The sequence below is a fragment of the Nycticebus coucang genome, chromosome 2, assembly GCF_027406575.1.
Source record: "Nycticebus coucang isolate mNycCou1 chromosome 2, mNycCou1.pri, whole genome shotgun sequence".
Taxonomy (NCBI): Eukaryota; Metazoa; Chordata; class Mammalia; order Primates; family Lorisidae; genus Nycticebus; species Nycticebus coucang.
This window is the reverse complement of record NC_069781.1, coordinates 156,595,606-156,617,779: the sequence shown is the minus strand read 5'-3', so window position 1 is coordinate 156,617,779 and position 22,174 is coordinate 156,595,606. Positions and strand designations below refer to the sequence as shown.

General features: G+C 50.3%; 2 protein-coding genes across 9 annotated transcripts; one reads left to right on the top strand and one right to left on the bottom strand.

The window, feature by feature from the left end:
• Positions 1-1,431: 1,431 nt before the first annotated feature.
• Positions 1,432-15,237, bottom strand: USB1 (U6 snRNA biogenesis phosphodiesterase 1). 4 transcript variants are annotated; one of them, XM_053602849.1, is made up of 7 exons: positions 14,991-15,237; positions 13,939-14,105; positions 9,753-9,936; positions 7,391-7,444; positions 5,095-5,200; positions 3,786-3,869; positions 1,432-2,786 (listed from the first exon to the last, which is right to left on the bottom strand). In XM_053602849.1, exons 1-7 carry the CDS (start codon positions 15,086-15,088, stop codon positions 2,682-2,684), a joined length of 798 nt encoding a protein of 265 aa, XP_053458824.1. In that variant the 5' UTR covers positions 15,089-15,237; the 3' UTR covers positions 1,432-2,681. The 4 variants fall into 4 exon arrangements, 2 of the variants coding, with proteins under 2 accessions (XP_053458824.1, XP_053458839.1); XM_053602864.1 differs by having other exon boundaries at positions 14,930-15,053; XR_008382518.1 differs by lacking the exon at positions 1,432-2,786 and having other exon boundaries at positions 4,653-5,200.
• Positions 15,238-15,887: 650 nt separating this feature from the next.
• ZNF319 (zinc finger protein 319) lies at positions 15,888-22,087 on the top strand. Of its 5 annotated transcripts, none has more exons than XM_053602830.1 (3): positions 16,029-16,160; positions 17,332-17,378; positions 18,288-22,087. In XM_053602830.1, the coding sequence occupies exon 3, from the start codon at positions 18,532-18,534 to the stop codon at positions 20,278-20,280; it is 1,749 nt and encodes a 582-aa protein (XP_053458805.1). In that variant the 5' UTR covers positions 16,029-16,160; positions 17,332-17,378; positions 18,288-18,531; the 3' UTR covers positions 20,281-22,087. The 5 variants fall into 5 exon arrangements, with proteins under 5 accessions (XP_053458813.1, XP_053458805.1, XP_053458781.1 ...); XM_053602806.1 differs by having other exon boundaries at positions 17,332-17,467; XM_053602826.1 differs by having other exon boundaries at positions 17,332-17,678.
• Positions 22,088-22,174: the final 87 nt, after the last annotated feature.

Genomic DNA, 22,174 nt, shown 5'->3' with positions numbered 1-22,174 from the left:
TCCATTGCCACCTTCCCTTCTCCATTGAAGAGCCAGTTATTGATCTTGGCCCACTTCTCAAAGTTGCTGCACTCTAAGTCCATCTTCAGCACAGATGGACTCCCTGAACCACATCCTCCACTGGGAATGGTCCAGTCCTATCTTCCAGGACTTATTAATGGGGGGCCCTACATCACACCAGACCCTCTCCCAAGAACAGCCAGTGCCCAAATTTTGGGAAGTATGAAGCTGGGTTGGGGATTCTTCATGCACCCTGCCTACTCCTCCATTGTGACTGAACATCTGGAGGACCAGACCTAGCGTGATTGACCCAAGTGCTCAGGTCAGGGCCTGGCACCCAGCAGGTGTCAGTTAAATGCAGGCTGCACAGGCAGAGTTGCCATGTTGTTTGCAAGCCAGAAAGCACGCCTGGCTTCCTGGAGAAAGTTGGTTTTTCTTTTTCTTTTTGTTTGTAGAGACAGAGTCTCACTTTATGGCCCTCGGTAGAGTGCCGTGGCCTCACACAGCTCACAGCAACCTCCAATTCCTGGGCTTAAGCGATTCTCCTGCCTCAGCCTCCCGAGTAGCTGGGACTACAGGCGCCCACCACAACACCCAGCTATTTTTTTGTTGCAGTTCGGCCGGGCCGGGTTTGAACCCGCCACCCTTGGTATATGGGGCCGGCGCCTTACCGACTGAGCCACAGGCACCGCCCAGAAAGTTGGTTTTTCAAAAGAAGCAACATACTGACCATTCCGAGTCAGGAGATCAATGTGATGAGTGGAGGAACAAGATGCAGGATATGATTTCTGGGTTTTCCAGGGCAATGACTGGGAACCTGGGCCAGGAAGGGCAGAGTTGCAGGGGCATAGTGGAAGCCAGAGCAACAGGCCCCTCTCTCCACACCTTTCCCTCAGGCTTCCATGAGCCCAAGGCCTGACCACAGGGCAGTGTGCAGGGATTTACTAGGCCTGGCCCAGAGCTGGAGGTGCGGTTAGGGCTGAGTCAGGCTCTTATTTCTGAATTCTCATTTGACTCCAAGAATTGATTTGACCTGTTCTACTGTAAAAGCAGAACCTTTATTCCTACCCTGTTTAATTTTCAGCAGGGTTATTGAGAGAAATAGAAGGTCCTAGGAAGCTCTTAGTAAGTAGCAAAGCAGTATTAGGTCTAAATGTCTATGCTTATACTGGTGAGGAATGGGGTGGTGACCCCCTGCCATGTGCCAAGCCCTGGGCTAGATGTGGTGTGTATGACCTCTGGGTGTGGGCCTGGCAGGCTAGGTAACCCCACCCTCATTTTACCAAAGCATCATGAATGCCTCTCAAGGCCACGTTAGAGGTCAGAGCAGAGATTCCTCCTAAACTGTGAAGGGCAGCCAGAGAGGGTGGGGGAGGAGGAAAGTTATTTTCCACCATGTTGAATACAAGTGGTCCAAAACAAGAGCCAAAATAAAAAAGTGTAATTTTTATTTGTTGAACATAATTCATAACATTAAGAGATTTCTTCATCCATCACCAGAAATCCAGATGACAACTGGAGGGACTGGTCCTTTGTCCTAAGGAAGGCTTAATCAAAAATGAAAATCCTGGGCTGGGCAGGGTGGGTCAGTCTATAATCCTAGCACTTTGGGAGGCTGAGGCAGTGGATTGCTTGAGCTGAGGAGTTCTAGACCAGCCTGAGCAAGAGTGAGACCTCGCCTCTACTAAAAAATAAAAAACCTATAGTCCCAGCTACACAGGAGCTGAGGCAAGAAGACTGTCTTAGCCCAAGAGTTTGAGGTTGCTGTGAGCCATGATGCGTCATAGCACTCTACCCAGGGGGACAGAGTGGGACTGTCTCAAAAAAGAAAAGTAAATAAATAGAATAAAATAAAAATCCTGCACATCCCCTGCCTGCTGTGTTCCACCTCAGAATGCCTGTAGGAGGAGGCAACAGGAGAACTCTGGCTGGGGGAAGGCCCTTCTCTGCCTCTTTGGGAAAGCCAGAGGTCACAGTGTGTTGGCGGCCTGGCTTTCAGCCACCAGCCAGGCCAAAATGAAACATCTGCTCAAGTCTCCCCGGGCACCTGGCTGGGGGTGAGTGGGAGGAAAGAATGGAGAAAGCTGGTGCTGAACCACAAATTAGCACCCTGTACCTTGGCCCTGAAACGGCCTCTGCTGGCACAGGAGGAGGGTAAGATTAAAAGTAAATAAATGAAAATGATACTCTTCAAGGAAGCAGGGTGACATCTATGGAAGCGCCCTGTGTCCTGGCTTGACTAGAGATGAGCCATGGCATGATGAGGCCAATGGCATCAAAACACAAACTGCTGAACTGGGGAAAAGGGGGAGGAGAGGGAGAGGCTATTCATCTGAGGGACTACAGTGGGGATTCTGGCTGAGTATGGGTGGGCTCACTGGTAGCCCCATTTTTTTTTTTTTTTTTGGCTTAATCACCACAGGGCAAGAATTAGGATGCCCAGGATGCCCTCTACTGGCAATTTGTGTGAATGATCACAATACAGTAGCTCTCAACCTGCAACCCAAAAGGGCCAGGACAGAGAGAGAGAACCAGCCCCAGGGAGGATGAGGAGTGACTACACCTCCTGCCAGGCTGCAGTACCTCCTCTCGGGAGGCTAGAAGCATTCCAATCCGTTCCAGCCCTCTTCTCTGTCTCTGCTGGCCTGCAGAGGGGCCCAGGAAAGTAAGGCTTCTGGGGCTCACTTCAAAGGTATCGAGAAGAACTTGTTCCCAGATTTGCAGCGGACATGCTCAGTGTGCACACGTAGCAGCATCTCAGCATCCTCAAACTCATCCACAATTTCCTTAAACCAGCAGCCAGGAGAGGATAGTCACGTTAAAGAAAATCCAGGACCCAGAGGGCACAGCAAACAAAACCAGCCTCCCCAACTCCTTCAGAGGCTGAGGGACCCAAGGGCTCTGCATTAGCTGTCTTGTCTAATCACCTCTATAATCTTGTGGGGTTGGTCCTGTCATTTCAACTTCACAGATGAGGATATGGCTGCTCAGAGCCCTGGGTTACAGAAACCAATTAAAACCAGGAGCAGGACTCAGGTCTGCTGGGGCCAGAAACCAGAGTTCTTTGCTACCTCTAGCCTTCAGGCCAAGAATGAGATGGCTTCTTGATGACAGTCCATGGGCTGTATACAGCCTGCACATGTTTGTTTGGCTTACATGTTTTTTAAAAATCCAAATTAGTTCGCCAACATTTGAAAACTGGGAGATTACACATAAAAATGTGTATTTCTGGCGCATGGCCAAACTCCCTCCTGGCTCCGCTACCAGAGGCGGAGAATCAGCTGCCATTTACTACTGTGCATACACTGTTCTCCAAGGGCAGAGATGGGAAAGTGAAATACGTCACCTACTTATCAAAATACGATAGGCTCTGGGGGGCTGGATATCCTTATTCCTAGCACATTTCACTCATTTCCAGTATCTGCAAGATGCAACCCTTTGACCTCTGGGTGGGAGGTGAGGACTTCAGGCCTGCAGCCTCCTCACGGATCTGTGTTCTGAGGCAGGGGTTCTCAAATTTTAATGTGCACGTAAATCCCTAGCGATCTTGTTACAATGCAATTCTGATTTCTTTGGAGTCCCCATTATTAATCAGCTCCCAGGTGATGCTGATGCTGTTGGTCTGGGGACCACAGTATGAGTAGCAAGGTAACAAGTTAGGGTCTCCTGCCATGTCATCTGCTTCCCAGGGATTTGGGTTTAGATGCCTAAACTTTCCCCTCCCAACATCACTCCTATCATTTCTGGCGTTCAGCACCTTTTGTGTTCCCACCCTGGGCATTCACCTGTAATTCCTGCAGGCACTTCCCTTCTAGCTGGAGACTTGCATCACCCACACACCAGGCCAGACTGATGTGGAACGAAGGGTCCTGGAGAGGAAAAGCAGGAAGGCAGGCAGTCACCTGAAGGCCCTGGCAGGCCTAACCTCAGAGCAGCTCTGTGACAGAGCTGTCATGGTATTCCATGAGCTGGAGCCCTAGCCTGGATCCCTCAGTGTTGATCCCAGGAACATTGCAGAGACAGACAAAATAGTCTAGAGTTGGTCCTTGCTACAGAATTTGGGCTTCCCTTAAATTCATGAAGCCCTATCTCCCAGTGTGATAGCATTTAGGGATGGGCCTTAGAGAAATAATTAGGGTTAGATGAGGTCATGAGGGTGTGGTCCTCATGATGGGATTAGTGCCCTTATAAGAAAACCGGAAAGCCTGTACACTGCAATCTCAATCTCTCTGGCTATTTGTCTGTCTTTCTCCCTCTTCTCCTGCCTCCCCCTCTTATCACCAAGTAAGGACACTGCTAGAAGCCTGCTGTCTATAAGCCAGGAATAGCCCTTACCAGATACCAACCATGCTGATCTTGGACTTCTAGCTACTAGAACTGTGCAAAACTAAATTTCTGTTGTCTAAGCTACCAGTCTATGGTATTTTGTTATGGCAGCCTGAGCTAAGACTGTCCTATTCTCACAGGCTTTCCTTTAAATATAGAGAGTCATTAAATATGGGGTCATAGAGGAAAATCCAGGCTTTTACTCTGTTTTCTGATCTAGGACATTCTTGTAGATGCCATACTTTTCAGACGAAATGAAAAAAAAAAACCCAAATGTCTATAATTTTGAAGAAAAGATAATTGTCTTCATTCAATTTCATACTTACATACTTCAACATTGTTTTAAAAAATATATCAAATGAAGCTAATGGCCCTTCAAAACCTTGATGGTCAACTTAGAGTCCAAATATCTTTGGAGGGCACTGGGCAAGGTGCAGGAAGGAACTGAAGGTACAATTCCTCCTCCTGGAGCATCTGTTTTTTGATAACCACTTCTTAAAAACATAAAAACAAACACGGATACATTATGGAAAAGGTACAAACCTTGAGTATGTGTAAGATATGATACAAGATTTCTTAGAAATCTGTCTATACCTCAGACCCCTCAATTTCCAGGGGTGTGTGTTGTCTGAAGGCTGGCATTTGGGACCCCCTGCATGGGAAAGTGCTGCAGGCCTCTTCAGTTTGCCACTCATGAGGACTTCTTTGAGGATGGTTTTATCCAAGTTATAGATGGGCCAATGGAGAAGCAACAGCCTTGTTCATTACCTGGTAGAAAGTGGTAAGGTTGAATTCCTCCATGACTCTGTCTACCTCTGAAACTAGGTCCAGGAACTGGGCATGCCCTGAGGTGACCTCGAGCCCAACAAAGGTCCTGGGGAGGGGAAGAAGTAGTGACAACATGGGCGTGAGATGCAGCCTCTGAGAACACAAACTACCTGAGTTGTGGCAGAGGATGAGCCAGAGGCCTGGGCCATGGGCCCCACTCCATCTCCCTCAGAAGCTCGCTTTCCTGCTCTACCAGCCAACTCTCTCAACCCTCCCCGACCCCCCACCTTTAAGCCCTCCTTCCCCAGTTATAACCCACACATCTCTCCTCCCTCTCGGCCACTGCTAAGTCTCCAAAGCCAGAAACGTCTGCATCCCTGTTCTGTCATCAATCTCATTGCAACCAACTCCTCAAGGACTTTGCTGTCTGCATCCACTGCCCTGCCCCACAGGCACTCACCCTGCCCTAAACCCACATCTTCAGCCAGCCCCCACCCTGTTTTCAGTAAAACTTTTCCAAAGATGATTTGTTTGCCTTTGCTGGAAGTGCTCCTGTCAAAGCGGCCGATGACCTCCATGTTACTGAACCCAACAGATACTTCTCTATCTGCATATTAACTGCTCAGCACTGTCTGACATAGTTGACTCTTTCTTCCATGAAACTCTTTTCTCCCTTAGCTTCCAAGACACAGTCCTGCTTTGATCTTACCTCTGGCTTCCTACCCTCTCATCTCTCCAACCTCTCAGCCCAGAAGGGCTGCAGAGCTCCTTCCTCAGCTGTCTGATCTTCCCCATTTGCACTGTCCCGAAGCTGACCCACTCCACCCCACTCTACTGCATAGGCCGACGACACCCGTATTTCTCCCTCCAGCTGCTACCTCTACTGGATACCCCACTGCATATGTGACGTTTCCACCTGGGGGTCTAACAGGCAGCAAAACCTAACAGGTACAAAGCAGACCTTCTGATTTTCATCCCACCAGTGTTCCTGCCACAGAAAATGGGGCCAACTGTTCAAACTCCAAACCCAAGAATCAACTTTCATTCTTCCCCTTACTTTGCACAAATCCAGCCCACGGGCGATTCCAGTTGTTTCTGTGTGCAATGTATTTTAGATATGCCCACTTCTTGGCTTTCCCACTGCCATCACTCTAATGCAGCCCCTCGCTGGTTCCTCGCCTGAATGACACCTGCCCCCTCTGGTCTCCCTGCATCTACCCTTAGTGCCCTGTATCTTTTCTCCAGACTCCATAGTCACAGACCAACATTTATAAACATAAATCAGATCAAGCCTCTCCCCTGTTCAAATTCCTCCAATGGCTTCCATTGGTTGAAAATCCAAACTTCTTACTTGACCTTGAAGGCCCTGCATGAACTAACCCTGCCCAATCATCTCTGACCCCTCTTCCACATGCTCCCCCAGATCTACATTAGGCTTCCTCAAACATCCGAAGTCTTTCCAAGTCTTTCCCTGCCTCAGAATCACTTTGCTTGCTGTGTCCTCTGCTTGAAGCTCTTCCCAAAGTTGGCTCCTTTTCATCCTCAGACCACCATCAAATGCCATCTCTCTGGCCACTTCCCTGGTACCCTCCTTGGCCACCTGCTCCTGATTATTGATTGTATCACACTATAGTTATTAACTTTTTTACTTAGTTCTTATTGGTCTCTCCTGCAGGATGTAAGATCACAGGGAGCAGGAGCTGTGTCTACCCTTTTACTGCTTAATCTTTAGCATATGGCAAATGCCTGGCAAGTGGCTGCTAACGAACGTGTGTAGTAAGGAATGAATGACTGAAGGAGCCCTCCTGTCAGAAGTGAAGTGCACCACACAGGGAGGCTCGCTTTGAAGGCTTGATGATAATTCCCTCTTAGGTTCATCTACACTTCACACTTTACTGCTTTTAACTCTTCAAAGTCCCACCTGGGCTCATCTGTGTCTCACAACTGTCCAATGATGGATGAATAGGTGGGGTGTTGGTGTGGAAATGGAAGGTCACAGAGGGGAAGGTACAGGCCAAATGTCACACTGGGGATACGGCTGGACAGGAACAGATTTTCTGACTTTCACAGGCTTTTTTCACTAAACCAAGATGGTTTTCTCAACCATCTCCCCATCTTCCCCCATTTATTTTTCTTAATGAAAGGTTAAGATTTGGAAACATCTGTCTTTGTAGTCATAGAGCTGGTTAAAACAAACAAAAAACTGGGTACAAACAGACCCAGAAGCAAAGCACCCTCCTAATATATGCACCAAAGAATTTCCTTTAGATGGTGACTAGGGTTGAAGGGGACCCACCTGGTTTTCTCTTGATTGGTATAAATCTTTACTTGGTTGGCAATAAAGAAGAATCTGAAATTTAGAAGGAGAAAGATCATATTTCAGAAAGAAGAACAAGAACAAAAAACCAAAAAAAGTTTATGTTAAAAATGCCCTTTGAAAATGGAGTTAACTCATTTTATACTTAATGTTGTCACCCCATTATACAGGGGGTGCGTTGAACCCAGTCCAAGCAACACATAGCAGCAGCATCCAGATGCTAGCTAAAATTTCACTTTGTTAATAGCAATTCCTTTCAATGAACAGTTTGAGATAACCTCAACTTCACTGATGGGAACTGAGAATGTCTTTTTCATCAGGTAGGTGATAATAGATCATTTAAGGGCCAATTTATTTCTTGCAGGTTAAGAAAAGATCCTTCAGATTTAGTCTAACCAACAATGAGAACATTTCTTGTGTTCCAGGGGCTGAGCTCAAGGCTTCATGCATATCAGCTTGTGGAATCATCACATAGCTCCGTAAGGCGGGTACTACAACTACACCCACTTTACAGACAAGAAAACTGACGCTTGGTGAAAGTGAATTCAGTGAGCCAGACTTGAACCTCAGTCTGCCTGATTTTAAAATCTTTGTTCTCACCTATGACCCTTTAGTGGGGAAAGTGGGTCTCTGTTGGTTTGAAATCAAGGCAGAAATACCTACCCACTTACTACCCCTCAGATCAGTAACACAGGGACCAGTTAGGCTCAAGTGGGTAGTGTTTTGACTTTAGCTGGTTCTGACTGTGGGACACTAGACATCTCAGAGGGACAGACTGATTGCCTGTTGTTCATGGGCCAACTAGGCAATTCATTTTATATCCCCCAGGCAAAGGGTCTCACCCCGACTGAGGTACATGATACTTCGGTATGCTAGGTAGAGTCTCACAATTTTTCCAAGGACAGAAAGTCAGTCAGTCAGTCAGTCAATCAACTTTCTGTTTCCCCAGACAGCCTTCAGCTTCCTAATGCATCAATTTTTTGGAAAATGTAAAGGATGATAGAACCACCATGATGGAGTTTGGTTAAGCATAGATTTTTGATAGAGTTCTGCAAGGTGTCTGACAAAAATCCCTGAGTGGACACTGGATGTTTGTGCCCGACCAACACCCTTTCTCTTATTACCCTTGTGTTGGAGGGCTGCTCTCCAACCTGTGCCAGAGGTGGGCACCTGACCCAGGCCTGGCCATTCAAAGCATGATACTTCCTCAGTCTCAGCAATAGAATTGGGGGTGTGCTGCCCATTCTTGGTCATCTTAGGCCCAAGCAGACAATCAAACTTGAAGAAAACACACCTGGCCTGGCTTCACTGAGGACACAGGGCAGAAAACACTGTGTGCCAGCAGGGCGACATCAGATCCATTTCCTCAGAGGGAGCCACCCAATGGCCCACATGCTATTCTCTGGTTCCCTAGTGAGCAAGAGAACAGGCCACATGTACACCCCACTGGGACCCATATCTCTAGCAATGGCCCTCAGACAAAGTCTCTAGAGTCTAGAGGACCCAGTGAGGCTCTTGCACAGCACAAGAACCACTGCATGTGGCGAAGCCCAAAGCCATGGCCCCATTCACTCGGATTTCCCAGTCCAGACGCTGGGTGCCAGTCAGTCATTTTCACCATAAGTAACACAACTGACACCTATATCCAGGGACCAGAGCTTCAGCAGGATAAGAAAAGTGCTCTCATGTAGAAGCGGAAAGGGTTAACTTGTTACTCACAAAGGGAGAGCAGGTAAGCTGAGTCAGATGAGTTATTCCTGTGACTTTTGCTGAAACCAATTAGAAAACAGGGCTGTCTTTCCAGGCTGGTAGACCATCAGCCTGGAGATGCTGGTGGCTTCCTTTGTCATTGTTGAGAGGGAAGCCACCACAGAGGGGGACAGAGATGAGATGAGAGTCCGGTGCCATCTGACATCTTCTAGTCACCCTCATCCACGCATGCTGAAGCCAGTGCCATCTCTGAACCTTTTAGTGACACCGGCCTATAAATTCTCCTTTGGTTTAAGCCACTTTGGGTTGGGTGATCAAGAAAGTCCTGATAACACACATACACAGAGAAAAAAAACTCCACATGTCACAGAAGTGATGGAAATCCTGAGTGAGAGTATACAGAAGAAGAGCAGTTTTTCCTATATAGCAGATACAAGAGCTTGCAGGGTGTGCCTGAGGTCACGCAGGATAAGATATACAGCAGGTATTCTCAGATGTCCCATGTTCAACCCTTTGGGTTGGGCCTGCTTGCTGGTGCAATACACGCCCCACACTTTCCTCCCAACGGTAGCTCAGAAAAGGAGGAGGAGCCTTGCAGGGGAGGAGCTGAGAAGCAGAAGGAAGCCCTCACCTATGAAAGGAGGCCATTCGGTCTTTCAGAGCCTGCACGAAGGGGAGGATCCAGTGGTGGCGCAGAACCACGCTCTGGGACAGGCTGAGGTGGAATGCCTCCATCCTCACCAGCCGGGGCACGTAAGTCTGGGCATGGGGCAGCAACACATCAAGCAGATCCAGGAACTCCTCCTTGGCTTCATCTGCAGGGGAAGAGGGAAAGGGTGGGCTGTTCTCTTGGCTAAAGGAAGGAATCCAGAAGGCAGAGAGGTTCTGATTACTCTGGGTTTGGGGAAAAAGTTGCTTTGGGAGTTACTATGTCTCTGTATTCCCATAACGTTTTACTAAGCATTTCTGGTTATAGAAGTAACACATACTCATTAAAAATAACTCAAGTAAACAAGAAACAGGTAGGGAACTTCTGGTTTCTGGTCCAGCATGTAAGAAGCTTGGAAGTCACCCCTTTGTCCTAACAACAAGTAAAATGTTGAACAAGCAACTGTTCCTAGTTCTACAGGAGAAGTGAGGGCACAGGGTAAGTGGCTGCCCTCCGAATCAGGGAGACCAACAGGTGAATACTGACACTCACAGATTACCAGACCAGATCAGAAACCCACAGCTGAAACCTCTGCAGGAGCCAGGGTCCTGGCAGAGAAACTGGAACTGTAATGAACACATTGCCGGAGACTCAGTGTGTGCAAATCTGAGAGTTAAATATGCCAGGGGTACCCAGTCATGGGGAACTCCTATACTTTGTTGAGGTTTATCTTCTGGACCTCTATCAGGTTATCATACTGAATACGGGAGAGAAATTCCCTGTGCTTCTGGCAGGTGGAGGGCAAAAGGAACCATTTTGAAGTTCACAGAGAATTCTATTTTTCTTCACAGAAAGTAATTTCTGTCCTTAAAAAGGAGAAACTATTTAATCAGAGCCTAACCTGTTGGTGTTTTATTAGACACTAACTGACATGGGGGAAGTGAAACCCCAACTGCAGATCCCCCTGCCACTCTGTTCCACCTAAGAGGGGGAAAAATCTGAGAAGCACGTGGAAGTTCAGTCCAGAGGCACAGACTCACCTGAAGACTAAGATCTGATCACCGGATGAGAGCAAGCTTCCCTCCCCTCCACACCTCACCATACATTACCACAGGCCTGTTTACAGAAGTTCCTTTGCTACAGTACAGCATTTTCAGCTATCAAGAAAAAATTATAAGATCTAGTAAAAGGACAAAAGACAGTTTGAAGAGACAGGCATTAGAACTGTATAATGAATTAAAAAAAACTAGAAGTTTTTTTAATGTCTGATCTCAGAAATCAGTAACACAAAGATAACTGAAAAATCCCCAAATGCCTGGAGATTCAACAACACACTTGTAAATAACACATGGGTCAAAGATGAAATCTCAAAAGAAATTTACAAATATTTTGACCCAAATGGAAATGAAAACACAAAACTTAGGGAATGCAATAAAAGAGGTGCTTAGAAGGATATTTATAACAATGAATGCACATATTAGAAAAGAAGTTCTAAAAAGCAATCATCCAAACTTCTACCTTAGGAAATCAGAAAAATGAACAGCAAATTCAATCCAAAGCAAGCAGAACAAACATGTAGAGCAGAAATCAATAAAAGTGAAAATAGGAAATCAATCGAGAAAAATCAACAAACTAAAAGCTGGTTCCTTAGCGAAAAACATCAATAAAATTGTTAATCCTCTAGCTAGAAAAGAAAAAAGAACAGAGGACACAAATGACTAATATCGGAAATGAAAGAGGTACATCACTACAGATCCCATGGACAAAGGGTAATCAAGGGATACTATGAATAATATATCCACAAACTTGATTACCTAAATGAATTGGAACAATTCTTTGAAAGACACAATTGACAAAGTCACAAAAGATAGACAATGTAAATAGGCCTGTATCTATTAAATAAATTGTATCAATAATTAACTACTTTCCAAAGTATCAAGTCCAGATGGATTCACTAGGGAGTTCCATGAAACTTAAGGAAGAAATTAAACCAATTCTCTCCAATCGCTTTCAGAAGATAGAAGCAGAGAGAATGCTTCCTGACTCATTCTATGAGGCCAGCATTACCCTCATACCAAAACCAGACAAAGATACTACAAAAAAATAAAATTATAGACCAATATCTTTCATGGCCATAGATGCAAGATCCTCAACAAAATATTAGCAAATCAAACTCAAAAATATATAAGAAGGATAATATGCCATGATTAAGTAGGACTTATTTCAAATATGCAAGACTGGCTCAACATTTAAAAATCAATGTAATCCATCCTATCAATAGGCTAAAGAAGAAAAATCACACATTTGAGAAAATCCAACATCCATTCATGATAACTTGCAGTAAACTGAGAGGGGAACTTTATCAATTTGATAAAGAATGTCTACAAAAAACCTACAGCTAACATCATATGTAGTGATGAGAATCCACCCTTCCTTCCTCCCTCCCTCAGATGGGTCTTGTTCTGTGACTCAGTGTATTAGAGCAATCATAGCTCCCTGCAACCCTAAACTCCTGGGCTCAAGTGATCCTCCCACTTCAACCTTCCAAATAGCTGTGCTATGCCCAGCTAATTAAAAAAAACATTTTTTTAAAGACATGGCATCTCACTATGTTGCCCAGGCTGCTCTTGAACTCTTGACTTCAAGTACTCTTCCTGTCTTAGCCTTCTAAGCAGTTTAAGATTGCTGATAAGAATCACTGTGCCTGGAACTACTTTTTAACATCACACTGGAAATCCTAGCTAGTGCAATAAGACAAGAAAAGGAAACAAAAGGTATACAGATTGGGAAGAAAGAAATAAGACTGCCTTTGTTCACAGATGACATGATTGCCTATGCAAAAGAATCCTGAAGAATTGACAAAAGACTTGGAGCAAATAAACAGCAAGATTGCAGGAGAGTTAATATACAGAAGCCATCTGCTTTCCTAAGTACTAACAATGAACAAATATGGTATAGAGAATTATCTCATCCTTATTCTACAGATAGGGAAAAGAAGGTTCCAAGAATTTACCTGACCTGACACAAAATAGTTAAGTACACTTTGTGTACTATGCTAAGAACCTGGCAACACCCATAGCTCAGTGGGTAAGGCGTCAGCCACATACACAGAGGCTGGCGGGTTCAAACCCAGCCTGGGCCAGCTAAAATCAACAATGATAACTGCAACAAAAAAAATAACTGGGCATTGTATCAGGCGCCTGTAGTCCCAGCTACGTGAGAAGCTGAGAGAATGGCTTAAGCCCAAGAGTTTGAGGATGCTGTGAGCTATGATGCCACAGCACTCTACCAAGGGCAACATAGTGAGATTCTGTCTCAAAAAAGAACCTGATATAGATTATCTCTAATCTTCACAAAAACCCTAAGAGATAGTTATTACTATTACCCCCATTTTAGAGATGAGGAAGCTGAGGCTCTGAGAAGTCTAATAACCTACTAAAGGGCACCTAGAGTAGAGGTGTGAGGTCTGACTCTGAAGTCTGGGCATTTTCTGTCTGCCACTGGCTCATCAGGGATGGGGTGAAACTTGAACCCAGCACACCCCAGATTCCCTCGGAAATAATGTGCCAGCTACACCTTGGGATGACACCCTGTCCCCAAAACTCCTTTAATCATCTCACGAGCAGGGAAAACACTATACCCAGGTTAATAAAAAGTATTTCAGGGCTGGGTGCCGTAGCTCATGCCTGTAATCCTAGCTCTCCTTAGAGGCTGAGGTGGGGGGATCCTTAAGCTCAGGATTTCGAGACCAGCCCGAGCAAGAACGAGACCCCATCTCTACAAAAAAATAGAAAAAATTAGCTGGGCAATATGGTGGGTGCCTGTAGTCTTAGATACTTGGGAGGCTGAGGCAGGAGGCCTGCTTGAGACTAGCAGTTGAGGTTGTTGTGAGCTAGGGTGCCACCACCACACTCTAATCTGGGGCAACAGAGTGAGACTGTCTCCAAAAAGAAAAAAAAAAAAAAAGTATTTTAGGCAATGAGTTCAAACTGATACCAAGATTATAGAAAACCCCCAATTCTTGAAACTTGCTCTCTCCCTGCTGAATCATTATCTTTCCTACCACCAACGTCACAGGTTTCTGGTTTCTTTCTTCTAGTTCAGGTCAGATTCCTCCCTCAAGTGGCACCTATTTGTCTCAGCCACTTGTCTTTCACACATTACTCACACGGTATGTAGACATGGGTGGCCCAGTTGCCACGCTCATGGGGGAAGGTGCGAACCCGTCCCCCATGTTTTGCACTGTCATCTTCAGGCCCCTCCTCCGTGCCTGGAAACATGTTCAGCACACTGTCAGGTACTGGCAACCTCTGACTGGGAAGAGGGCTCTGGCCACTGAAAGAGAAAAAGAAAAGAAGCATATTTATCCTCCTGGAATATTCTCCTTTGTACATACAGTGAAAGCTGTAACGAGCAGCAACTCTGAGTGTGTATTTCCTGCCAGATGCTGAAAGCAGCTTCTAGATATCCACAAAGGCTGTTTCCCACTATTGTCTCATTGGAGTCTTCCAATTCTGGAAGCAGACCTTAGCAGGATACAGTCCCCAAGGGAAACATTTGGACAGGCAGCAATGTGTGGTTCACAGGTCACATTCCCTAGCTGGACTGGCCTGAGCTGGTGTAACACTTTCTAGCTCTATGATCTTGGACAAGTCGGATCCCCTTTCTGGACCTCAGATTTTATATTTATAAAATATATTTTTACCTGACAGCGCTATTGTAAGATCATTTGAGATAATGTCTGTAATGCTGACAGGAAAGACAAGGCCTGGCATTAAAAAAACCTAAGTTCCAGGAATTAAGAGTCTTCGATGGCTTTGTTCTCTAGTGAGTTTCCAAACCTGACCCTGGCGCCGCGTGGGTGCTCCATGAAAAAAAAATTGCATGAATGAAAAAGCTCTCTATATGCTTTAGCTATTACTTACTATATTATTATTGCAATTGTGTTCCAATGAGGAAACAGACCTAAGATGGTATAGCGATGCGCCCCAGGCGAGAGCGGAGCAGCGGCGACGCCATGTCCTATCTCCCAACCTTGCCCTAGCCAGGTGGGGGCACTGGGAGTTTGTCCAGAGGTGTCTTCTGGCTCCTCTCTTCCTCCTGAGCCCCCTTCTCCTTCCCTGGGAGCTGCCCCGCACCCTCGCCCCGCCAACCCTCACGTCTGGTCGGGGTTTCACGCGAATTTGCCCCCTCCGGAGAGATTCCCTCCTGGCTCCTCACCGACAGCGGTCCCCAGCCCCGGGCCTGGTCCGCACTCCGGCCTCGGATTCATCCTCGGAGCCGCTGCTACTGTAGCCCACCAGGGGAGCCGCACTCATAGGGCCTCGTCTGAGACTACAGAGGGGATCCGCCGGCAACCTCAGTCGGTACTCGGAGTTCCGCTGCGCCGGAAGTGCCCTCCCAGGGGCGGAGCTAGCAGGCCTCGGGGCGGGACCCGGAGGGGCGGAACCCAGCAGGACAGTAGCAGACTCAGCCCACTGGGTCCACGCTGCCTGCCAGCTACCTGCCTGTAGGGTGCTGGCTACCTGGAGCCTCCCGGAACAGCCCTCCGGCTTTCGTGTATCCACTTCACAGATCGCTCTCTCCCTTTACCTCTCTGCTGCTCTGCAGACACCCAGGACCAGACTTCCTAGACACGTTGGTCCCCGGGTCAGAGGGCTTGACTCAGCAGATCCCTGCCCTCCAGGCGCCAAGATCAGAGGTCTCAGAACCCCCTCCTCAAACTGACCCAAAGTCCGAGCCCCGGGGGTTCCTCCTCTAAGAGCTAAGTTAAGCAGTTAGAGGAGGGTCAATTCTAGAGGATCAGAGGGTCTAGGAGCCCCCTCCCTCAGGTGCAGAGTCGGGCTGGGGCGGACTCCGGGAGCCTCCTCCCCTAAGGCCCAAAAAGGTGGTAGGGAGCAGAGCGCCCTCCCGAGGTTAGCCGAGGCGTACCAGCCCCGCGACTTGAGAACCCCCCGGAGCACCTGGCCTGTACGACCCGGCCCGGCCGCGGGGTCCCCGGCAGGGGGCGGCCTCGCTCTGAGCCGCCCGCTCCTCCCGTAGCCCCCGCCGCCGCCGCCTGGGCTGCCGCTCCTCCCTCGGCCCCGCCTCCTTGGCCCTCGCGCCGCCCGCCCGTCCGCCCGTCTCTGCAAGGCCATCAGTCCATCTGCCCGCCCTCCCGGCGCTCCTCGCCCCGGCCCCGCTACCCTAGCCGCGCACGTCGCTTCCTCCGTCCCGGCCGCCGCTTGCCGGTCTCCCGCCCCCGGGCCGGCCGCCGCTGCTACGCGAGGCCGGGGATTGGCAGCGCGCGTAGGCCGCGCCGCCGCTGATGGAGCCGGAATAAAGGGGCGGCCGAGAGAGCAGCTGGTGGCCGCTCGCCCCGCGCCTGGCCCTGCGGGCGGCCTGGAGCAGGTGAGCGGCGGGGCGCCCGGGGCCGGGTCTGGGGGCCACTCCCGCGCCCGCCGCACCCTTTCCTCAGCCAGCCCGGCCGCTCCTCCGCCCCTCCGACCCGACCCGGCAGCCTCTTTGAGCTCCTGGGTGGCCCAGGCCTGGCCTCGACGCGCAGCTGCTTCCTGGGCCCGGCCTGCGGCCCTAGGGCCTTCCGCCGGCCCAGCCGTCCAGGGGGCCCCGCGCTCGGGCTGCCCCGGCCCGGCCGTCCCGAGCGAGGGCTGACAAGAAGCAGCCCAGCTGGGCGGGCGGGCAGGGCTGGCGGGAGGTGATCGGCTTTCATTCGGTTTCCCAGGGACTAGGAAGGGCTGGAGGTGGGGCGCAGGTGGGGGCATCCCCTACCTCCCCTCCCCTCGTCCTTCCTTCCCCTGCCGAGTGATCAGAGAGGCTTCCGGGCTTCACTTTCCCTGGAGGAGAGCCAGGGTGGGCAATGAGACTGAGAGACCAGACCAGGGGTCGCTGGGTCTGGCAGGCATTCATGCCAGAAAAAAGAACCCCCCAAACGAAAAACAGTTGTGTGGTGCAGCCCAACGTAGTAGCGCTCAGAAAAGCCCACCTTCCCTGTATCTGTCCTGAGAAGGCTTGGATAATCCAGTGGTACCTGATTGTTCATGCAACCTGCTGCCTCCACCCAGAGCAGACACTCCTTTCCTCCCTCCCTTCCCGGAAGATGCTGAGAATGACAGCTTTTAGCTTGACTCTTCTGTTTGTTGGCAGAACAGTTAGAGACCAGACTGGCCTGTGAAGGCATCCCCTTCCTTCTTTCTCTGCTCAGGAGAAAACTTACAAACTTTTAAATGTGAGAGGCAGATGAGCTGTGAACCTGGAAGTGGGTTGCATCTGATTCTAAAAAGTTCCTCCCTCTCACTGGCATTACCTTATGCTGCCACAAAGTGGTGAGTTAGAGATTTGCCTGGACTGGGTGGGTTTTACCTTCCATGCATTACCCAGTAACAGACTTGGAGCAGGGGAATGGGGGTTGTCTCCAGAAGGGTGATAAGGAGAAATGCTGTGTAATTAGCATGCTACATCCTACATACCAGTGCAAACCAGTGCAATATCTTACATTTTCCTGCAGGCCTCAATACTGTCATATTCAGAAGATTTAGGACTTTTTTTTTTTTTTTTGCTTTAGGAGATCATTACAGTGAGGAAGTTCTGCTGTGTGGACCTCAAGGCTTGGTGGGTCTATGGACCTGTCATCTAGTTCCCATCATGCACTGGCTCAGTTCCCTATAAGATCATTCATCCTGGGTGGCGCCTGTGGCTCAGTGAGTAGGGCGCTGGCCCCATATGCCGAGGGTGGCGGGTTCAAACCCAGCCCCGGCCAAACTGCAACAACAAAAAAAATAGCCGGGTGCTGTGGCGGGCACCTGTAGTCCCAGCTACTCGGGAGGCTGAGGCAAGAGAATCGCTTAAGCCCAGAAGCTGGAGGTTGCTGTGAGCTGTGTGATGCCACGGCACCCTACCAAGGGCCATAAAGTAAGACTCTGTCTCTACAAAAAAGAAAAAAAAAGATCATTCATCCTGTTATGGTGGAAAGATGACAGGATAATTGGAGAGGGTATGGGTCAGCCTCTCACAGGAGAGGGTTTGGGGGATGGTCTTTGGTTCCATGTAGTTGTGCTAAATATTAGCCACCATAGGCCATTTGCCAGTGGGCTCTCAGACCTAGGAGGTCTGGCCTTTTGGGCCCATTAGGCTGTTTCCCTGACCAGTAGCATCCTGCTTCAGGGCGGCAGTAGGAGAGGAGCTGGTAGGCTTCAAGGAAGCCTGAGTATTGTGGTCAACATCCCAGACACCTGGCTAAAGAAGGTTGACAGGAACCAGGAGGGGACTCGTGGGTGCTCTAGCCCAGGGGTGGGAACTGAGCTAGGTGGGAGTGGATACAGCTGCCATCCCCTTTGCCTGGAGGAGCTGAGATGTCAGCAGACCACTTTGGTCACAGATGAAAGAAGCAGGTGTCCCAGCCCTGAGCACCTCTCTCCGTGTGCTTATGTTCATGTGGTGAGTGCTGTCAGAGCAGGGAGAGGACCCAGGGAACAGCTGCTCATTCCTGCCTCAAGCTCATGATTTCTTTCTTCCCTACAGAGCCAATCACTGGGGAAGGCAGAGCCTCCCTGGCATTGCTGGGACCCTGCCTCGAAGAGCCCCTCCTGTCCTGTAGTCTGTCTTCTTGGTTAATGACTTGGGCTGTCCAACCAGTCCCTCTTCTGTGCCTTGTCTGAGGTCCTTGTCCATCCCTGAGATTGGGCAACTTCTCTCTCTGGGTTGGGTCACTTTAAGCGGGAAACTGAAGCCTTTACTCTCCAAACCCTGTTTCATCTTCCCAAGTATGTCAGAAAGCTGGCAGCAGCCACCACAGACACAGCCGCAGCAGCCGCAGCCGCCGCAACCACAGCACCATGCAGAGCCACCACCAGCCCTGGCGGAGCACACGCTGCCCCCAGGCACGGCTGAGAACCCCCTGGGCTGTGCTGTCTATGGCATCCTCCTACAGCCGGATCCAGGCCTACAGCCCCCACAACATGCACCCCTGCAGGCAGCAGGTGAGCCGGGCCCCAAATGCGGTGTGTGTGGTCATGATCTGGCACACCTGTCCAGCCCGCACGAGCACCAGTGCCTGGCAGGCCATGACCGCTCATTCCAGTGTACCCAGTGTCTCAAGATCTTCCACCAGGCTACTGACCTGCTGGAGCACCAGTGCGTGCAGGCTGAGCAGAAGCCTTTTGTCTGCGGCGTCTGCAAGATGGGCTTCTCACTGCTTACCTCGCTGGCTCAGCACCACAGTGCACACACGGGCCTGGTGAAGTGTTCCATCTGTGAGAAGACCTACAAGCCCACCGAGGCAACTGAGCCTTCCACCACTGCGGCCCCATCACTTCCCGCAGCACCCCCACCGTCTGCCGTCCCCCCAGCAGAACAGGCTGACAAGCCCTACAGCTGCCCCATCTGCCAGAAGCCCTTCAAGCACCTGTCGGAGCTTTCCCGGCACGAGCGGATCCACACGGGCGAGAAGCCGTACAAGTGCACACTGTGCGACAAGAGCTTCAGCCAGTCTTCCCACCTGGTGCACCACAAGCGCACACACAGCTCGGAGCGGCCCTACAAGTGCGCGGTCTGCGAGAAGACCTTCAAGCACCGCTCTCACCTGGTGCGCCACATGTACGCGCACTCGGGCGAGCACCACCTATTCCGCTGTAACGTGTGCGAGCTGCATTTCAAAGAGTCATCAGAGCTGCTGCAGCACCCCTGCACGCCGAGCGGGGAGCGGCCCTTCCGCTGCGGCGAGTGCCAGAAGGCCTTCAAGCGGCCGTCGGACCTGCGGCAGCATGAGCGCACCCACAGCGCTGAGCGGCCCTTCAAGTGCGACCTGTGTCCCATGGGCTTCAAGCAGCAGTACGCACTCATGCGGCACCGGCGCACGCACAAGACGGAGGAGCCCTTCAAGTGCGGGCTGTGCGAGAAGGGCTTCGGGCAGCCCAGCCACCTGCTCTATCACCAGCACGTGCACACCCTTGAGACTCTCTTCAAGTGCCCCGTGTGCCAGAAGGGCTTCGATCAGTCGGCTGAGCTGCTGCGGCACAAGTGCCTGCCAGGCGCAGCGGAGAGGCCCTTCAAGTGCCCGGTGTGCAACAAGGCCTACAAGCGGGCGTCGGCCCTGCAGAAGCACCAGCTGGCCCACTGCTCGGCAGCAGAGAAACCCCTGCGCTGCACCATGTGCGAGCGCCGCTTCTTCTCCTCCTCCGAGTTCGTGCAGCACCGTTGTGACCCAGCCCGCGAGAAGCCGCTCAAGTGCCCGGACTGCGAGAAACGCTTCAAGTATGCGTCAGACCTGCAACGACACCGGCGGGTGCACACGGGAGAGAAGCCCTACAAGTGCCCCAACTGTGACAAAGCCTTCAAGCAGCGGGAGCATCTCAACAAGCACCAGGGCGTGCACGCCCGCGAGCAGCAGTTCAAGTGCGTGTGGTGTGGGGAGCGCTTCCTGGACGTGGCCCTGTTGCAAGAGCACAGTGCGCAGCACAGTGCCGCCGCTGCAGCCGCTGAGGGCGCCTACCAGGTAGCCGCCTGCCTGCCCTGAGTCAACGCTCTGCGTCCATCAGGCCCAGCCCAGGCAGCCCCCTAACCAGCTCGATGTTCTGAGGCCCTCAGAGTGAGGTCAGAAGGGGACTAAGCAGGCGGAGGATGTGGGCACTCAGCACTCCAGGCATCAGCCTGGCAGTGGGGGAGCCAGATTGCAATGGCCAGTCCTCATTCCATAAATCTCTTGCCCATTGCAGGATTCGCTTTTTTGAGAGCCATCAGCCTCCCTTGTGTCTGCAGGATTGGAACCAGGCTGGAAGTCAAGTACCCTCTCCCTGCCTCAAGGACGGGAGATACCAGCCCAACCTTCCCAAATCTTTCAGCCTAATTAGAACCCAGACAGGTTAGGAAAAAGGATGGTCCTGGTAGGGCTGGGAGATGGGCCTGGACCCCAGAGGTAGGGCATCAAGTTGATGTTTTGGGGAGAAGGTCAGCTTTGTGATGTAGTTTTGGGGACCAGGAGGGTAGACCATGGACCACAACCATGGGTCCAGCTAGGGGCAATGTGACCCCAAGGTTTTCTAACAGGCAAGGTGTGCAGAATCTTTGGACTGAGTCTGCCTAGAGATCAGTGGGCCCAGCCAGAAGTGGGAAGCAGAGAGGTTTCTGTGATACCTCAGCCAAGGGACAGTGCCATCCATGGGAAAAGAAGGAAAGATAGCCTGCTTGTGCAGAGGGCTAATCTCATTGTTTTGGAAGTCCCCTTCTCCCCCACCCCCCAGTGTGGTTCTGAAGTGTAGTGGGGACTGTGCTCTCAGCCAGATAGAACTGCTGGTGTGGAAGGAGGGGGTTGTTTTCTCCCTGGGGCTGGGAGGAAGAGGGCCCAGCCCCGATCTTCCCAGTAGATTCAAACAAGTGTCCTCCCTCCCCCTGAATTGTGTGAACCAAAGTGTCAGGGGCTCAGCCCCATTTAGCTTGCCCCAGCCCTCTCCCAGGCCTGGATACCCAGGGGGGCAGAACAGCCTCTAACCCCACAGTGTCCTCCCAGCCCATGGGAATACATGTGCCCCAGTCAGGCTGGCTGCTGGCCTAGCCCCCAGGGGTCCTCTGCTGCCAAAGTGTCCTGGACAACATCCAGCTACTTGAAAGGCCAGAACGTTCTTTGGGTCCTCTTAGAGTTCCCCTAGGTGTCTGGCTGCCCACAGGGCTTGTGGAGCAAGAAGTGCCACAGAACTTGCAGAAGAAGCAAGTAGGTTAAGGAAACTAGGGGTGCTTGGCAGATGGATGGAGTTGACTGACATTGCTGGATAGCCAGGGCCCTCCTTGGGAAGCCCAGAAGGACCTTGATTGGCAAGGTGATCATTTTGAACCCAGCTCTGCCTCTTGCTCTCTTCTAGGTTGTGGGTCTTGAAGGAAGAGTAATCAGAGGGCCTAGATTAGGGCCCACTAACCAAGGGCCCAGAGGGGCAGGGAGATACCACTTTGCTTCCCTCTTACTGTAAGAAGTCCTAACAGCCATGTTCACCCTCTCTATCTGACTGGGTTCCTTCCTGTGCCCACAGAGAGGGACTGGTCCTTCCCTCGGTGCTGGCTCTCTGTCACGATGCCTCAAAAGACATGGAACCCAGGCTTACAATAGTCACAACTGCTAATTTTTTTTTTCATTTTGCTTTCTAAAAGCAATTTGTTTATACTATTCATATCATTGTATAGTTTAACTTCATGTCATTTTGGATCTTATATAAAAATGTGAGAATTTGGGTTTTTTAAAAGAACAACTCCATTTTAGGTAGCCACTTTTGGTGTTAATATATAGTGAGTCCAATGTACACTTTAGAAGTAAAGACATTGACCATCATAGACCAAAGCACTGCTTGTCCTGGGCCTTCTTCCTTTGGGGAACGGTGGATATGGAGAAGCAGAGAGTTATGCAGTCCAGGGTGGCAGTTTGG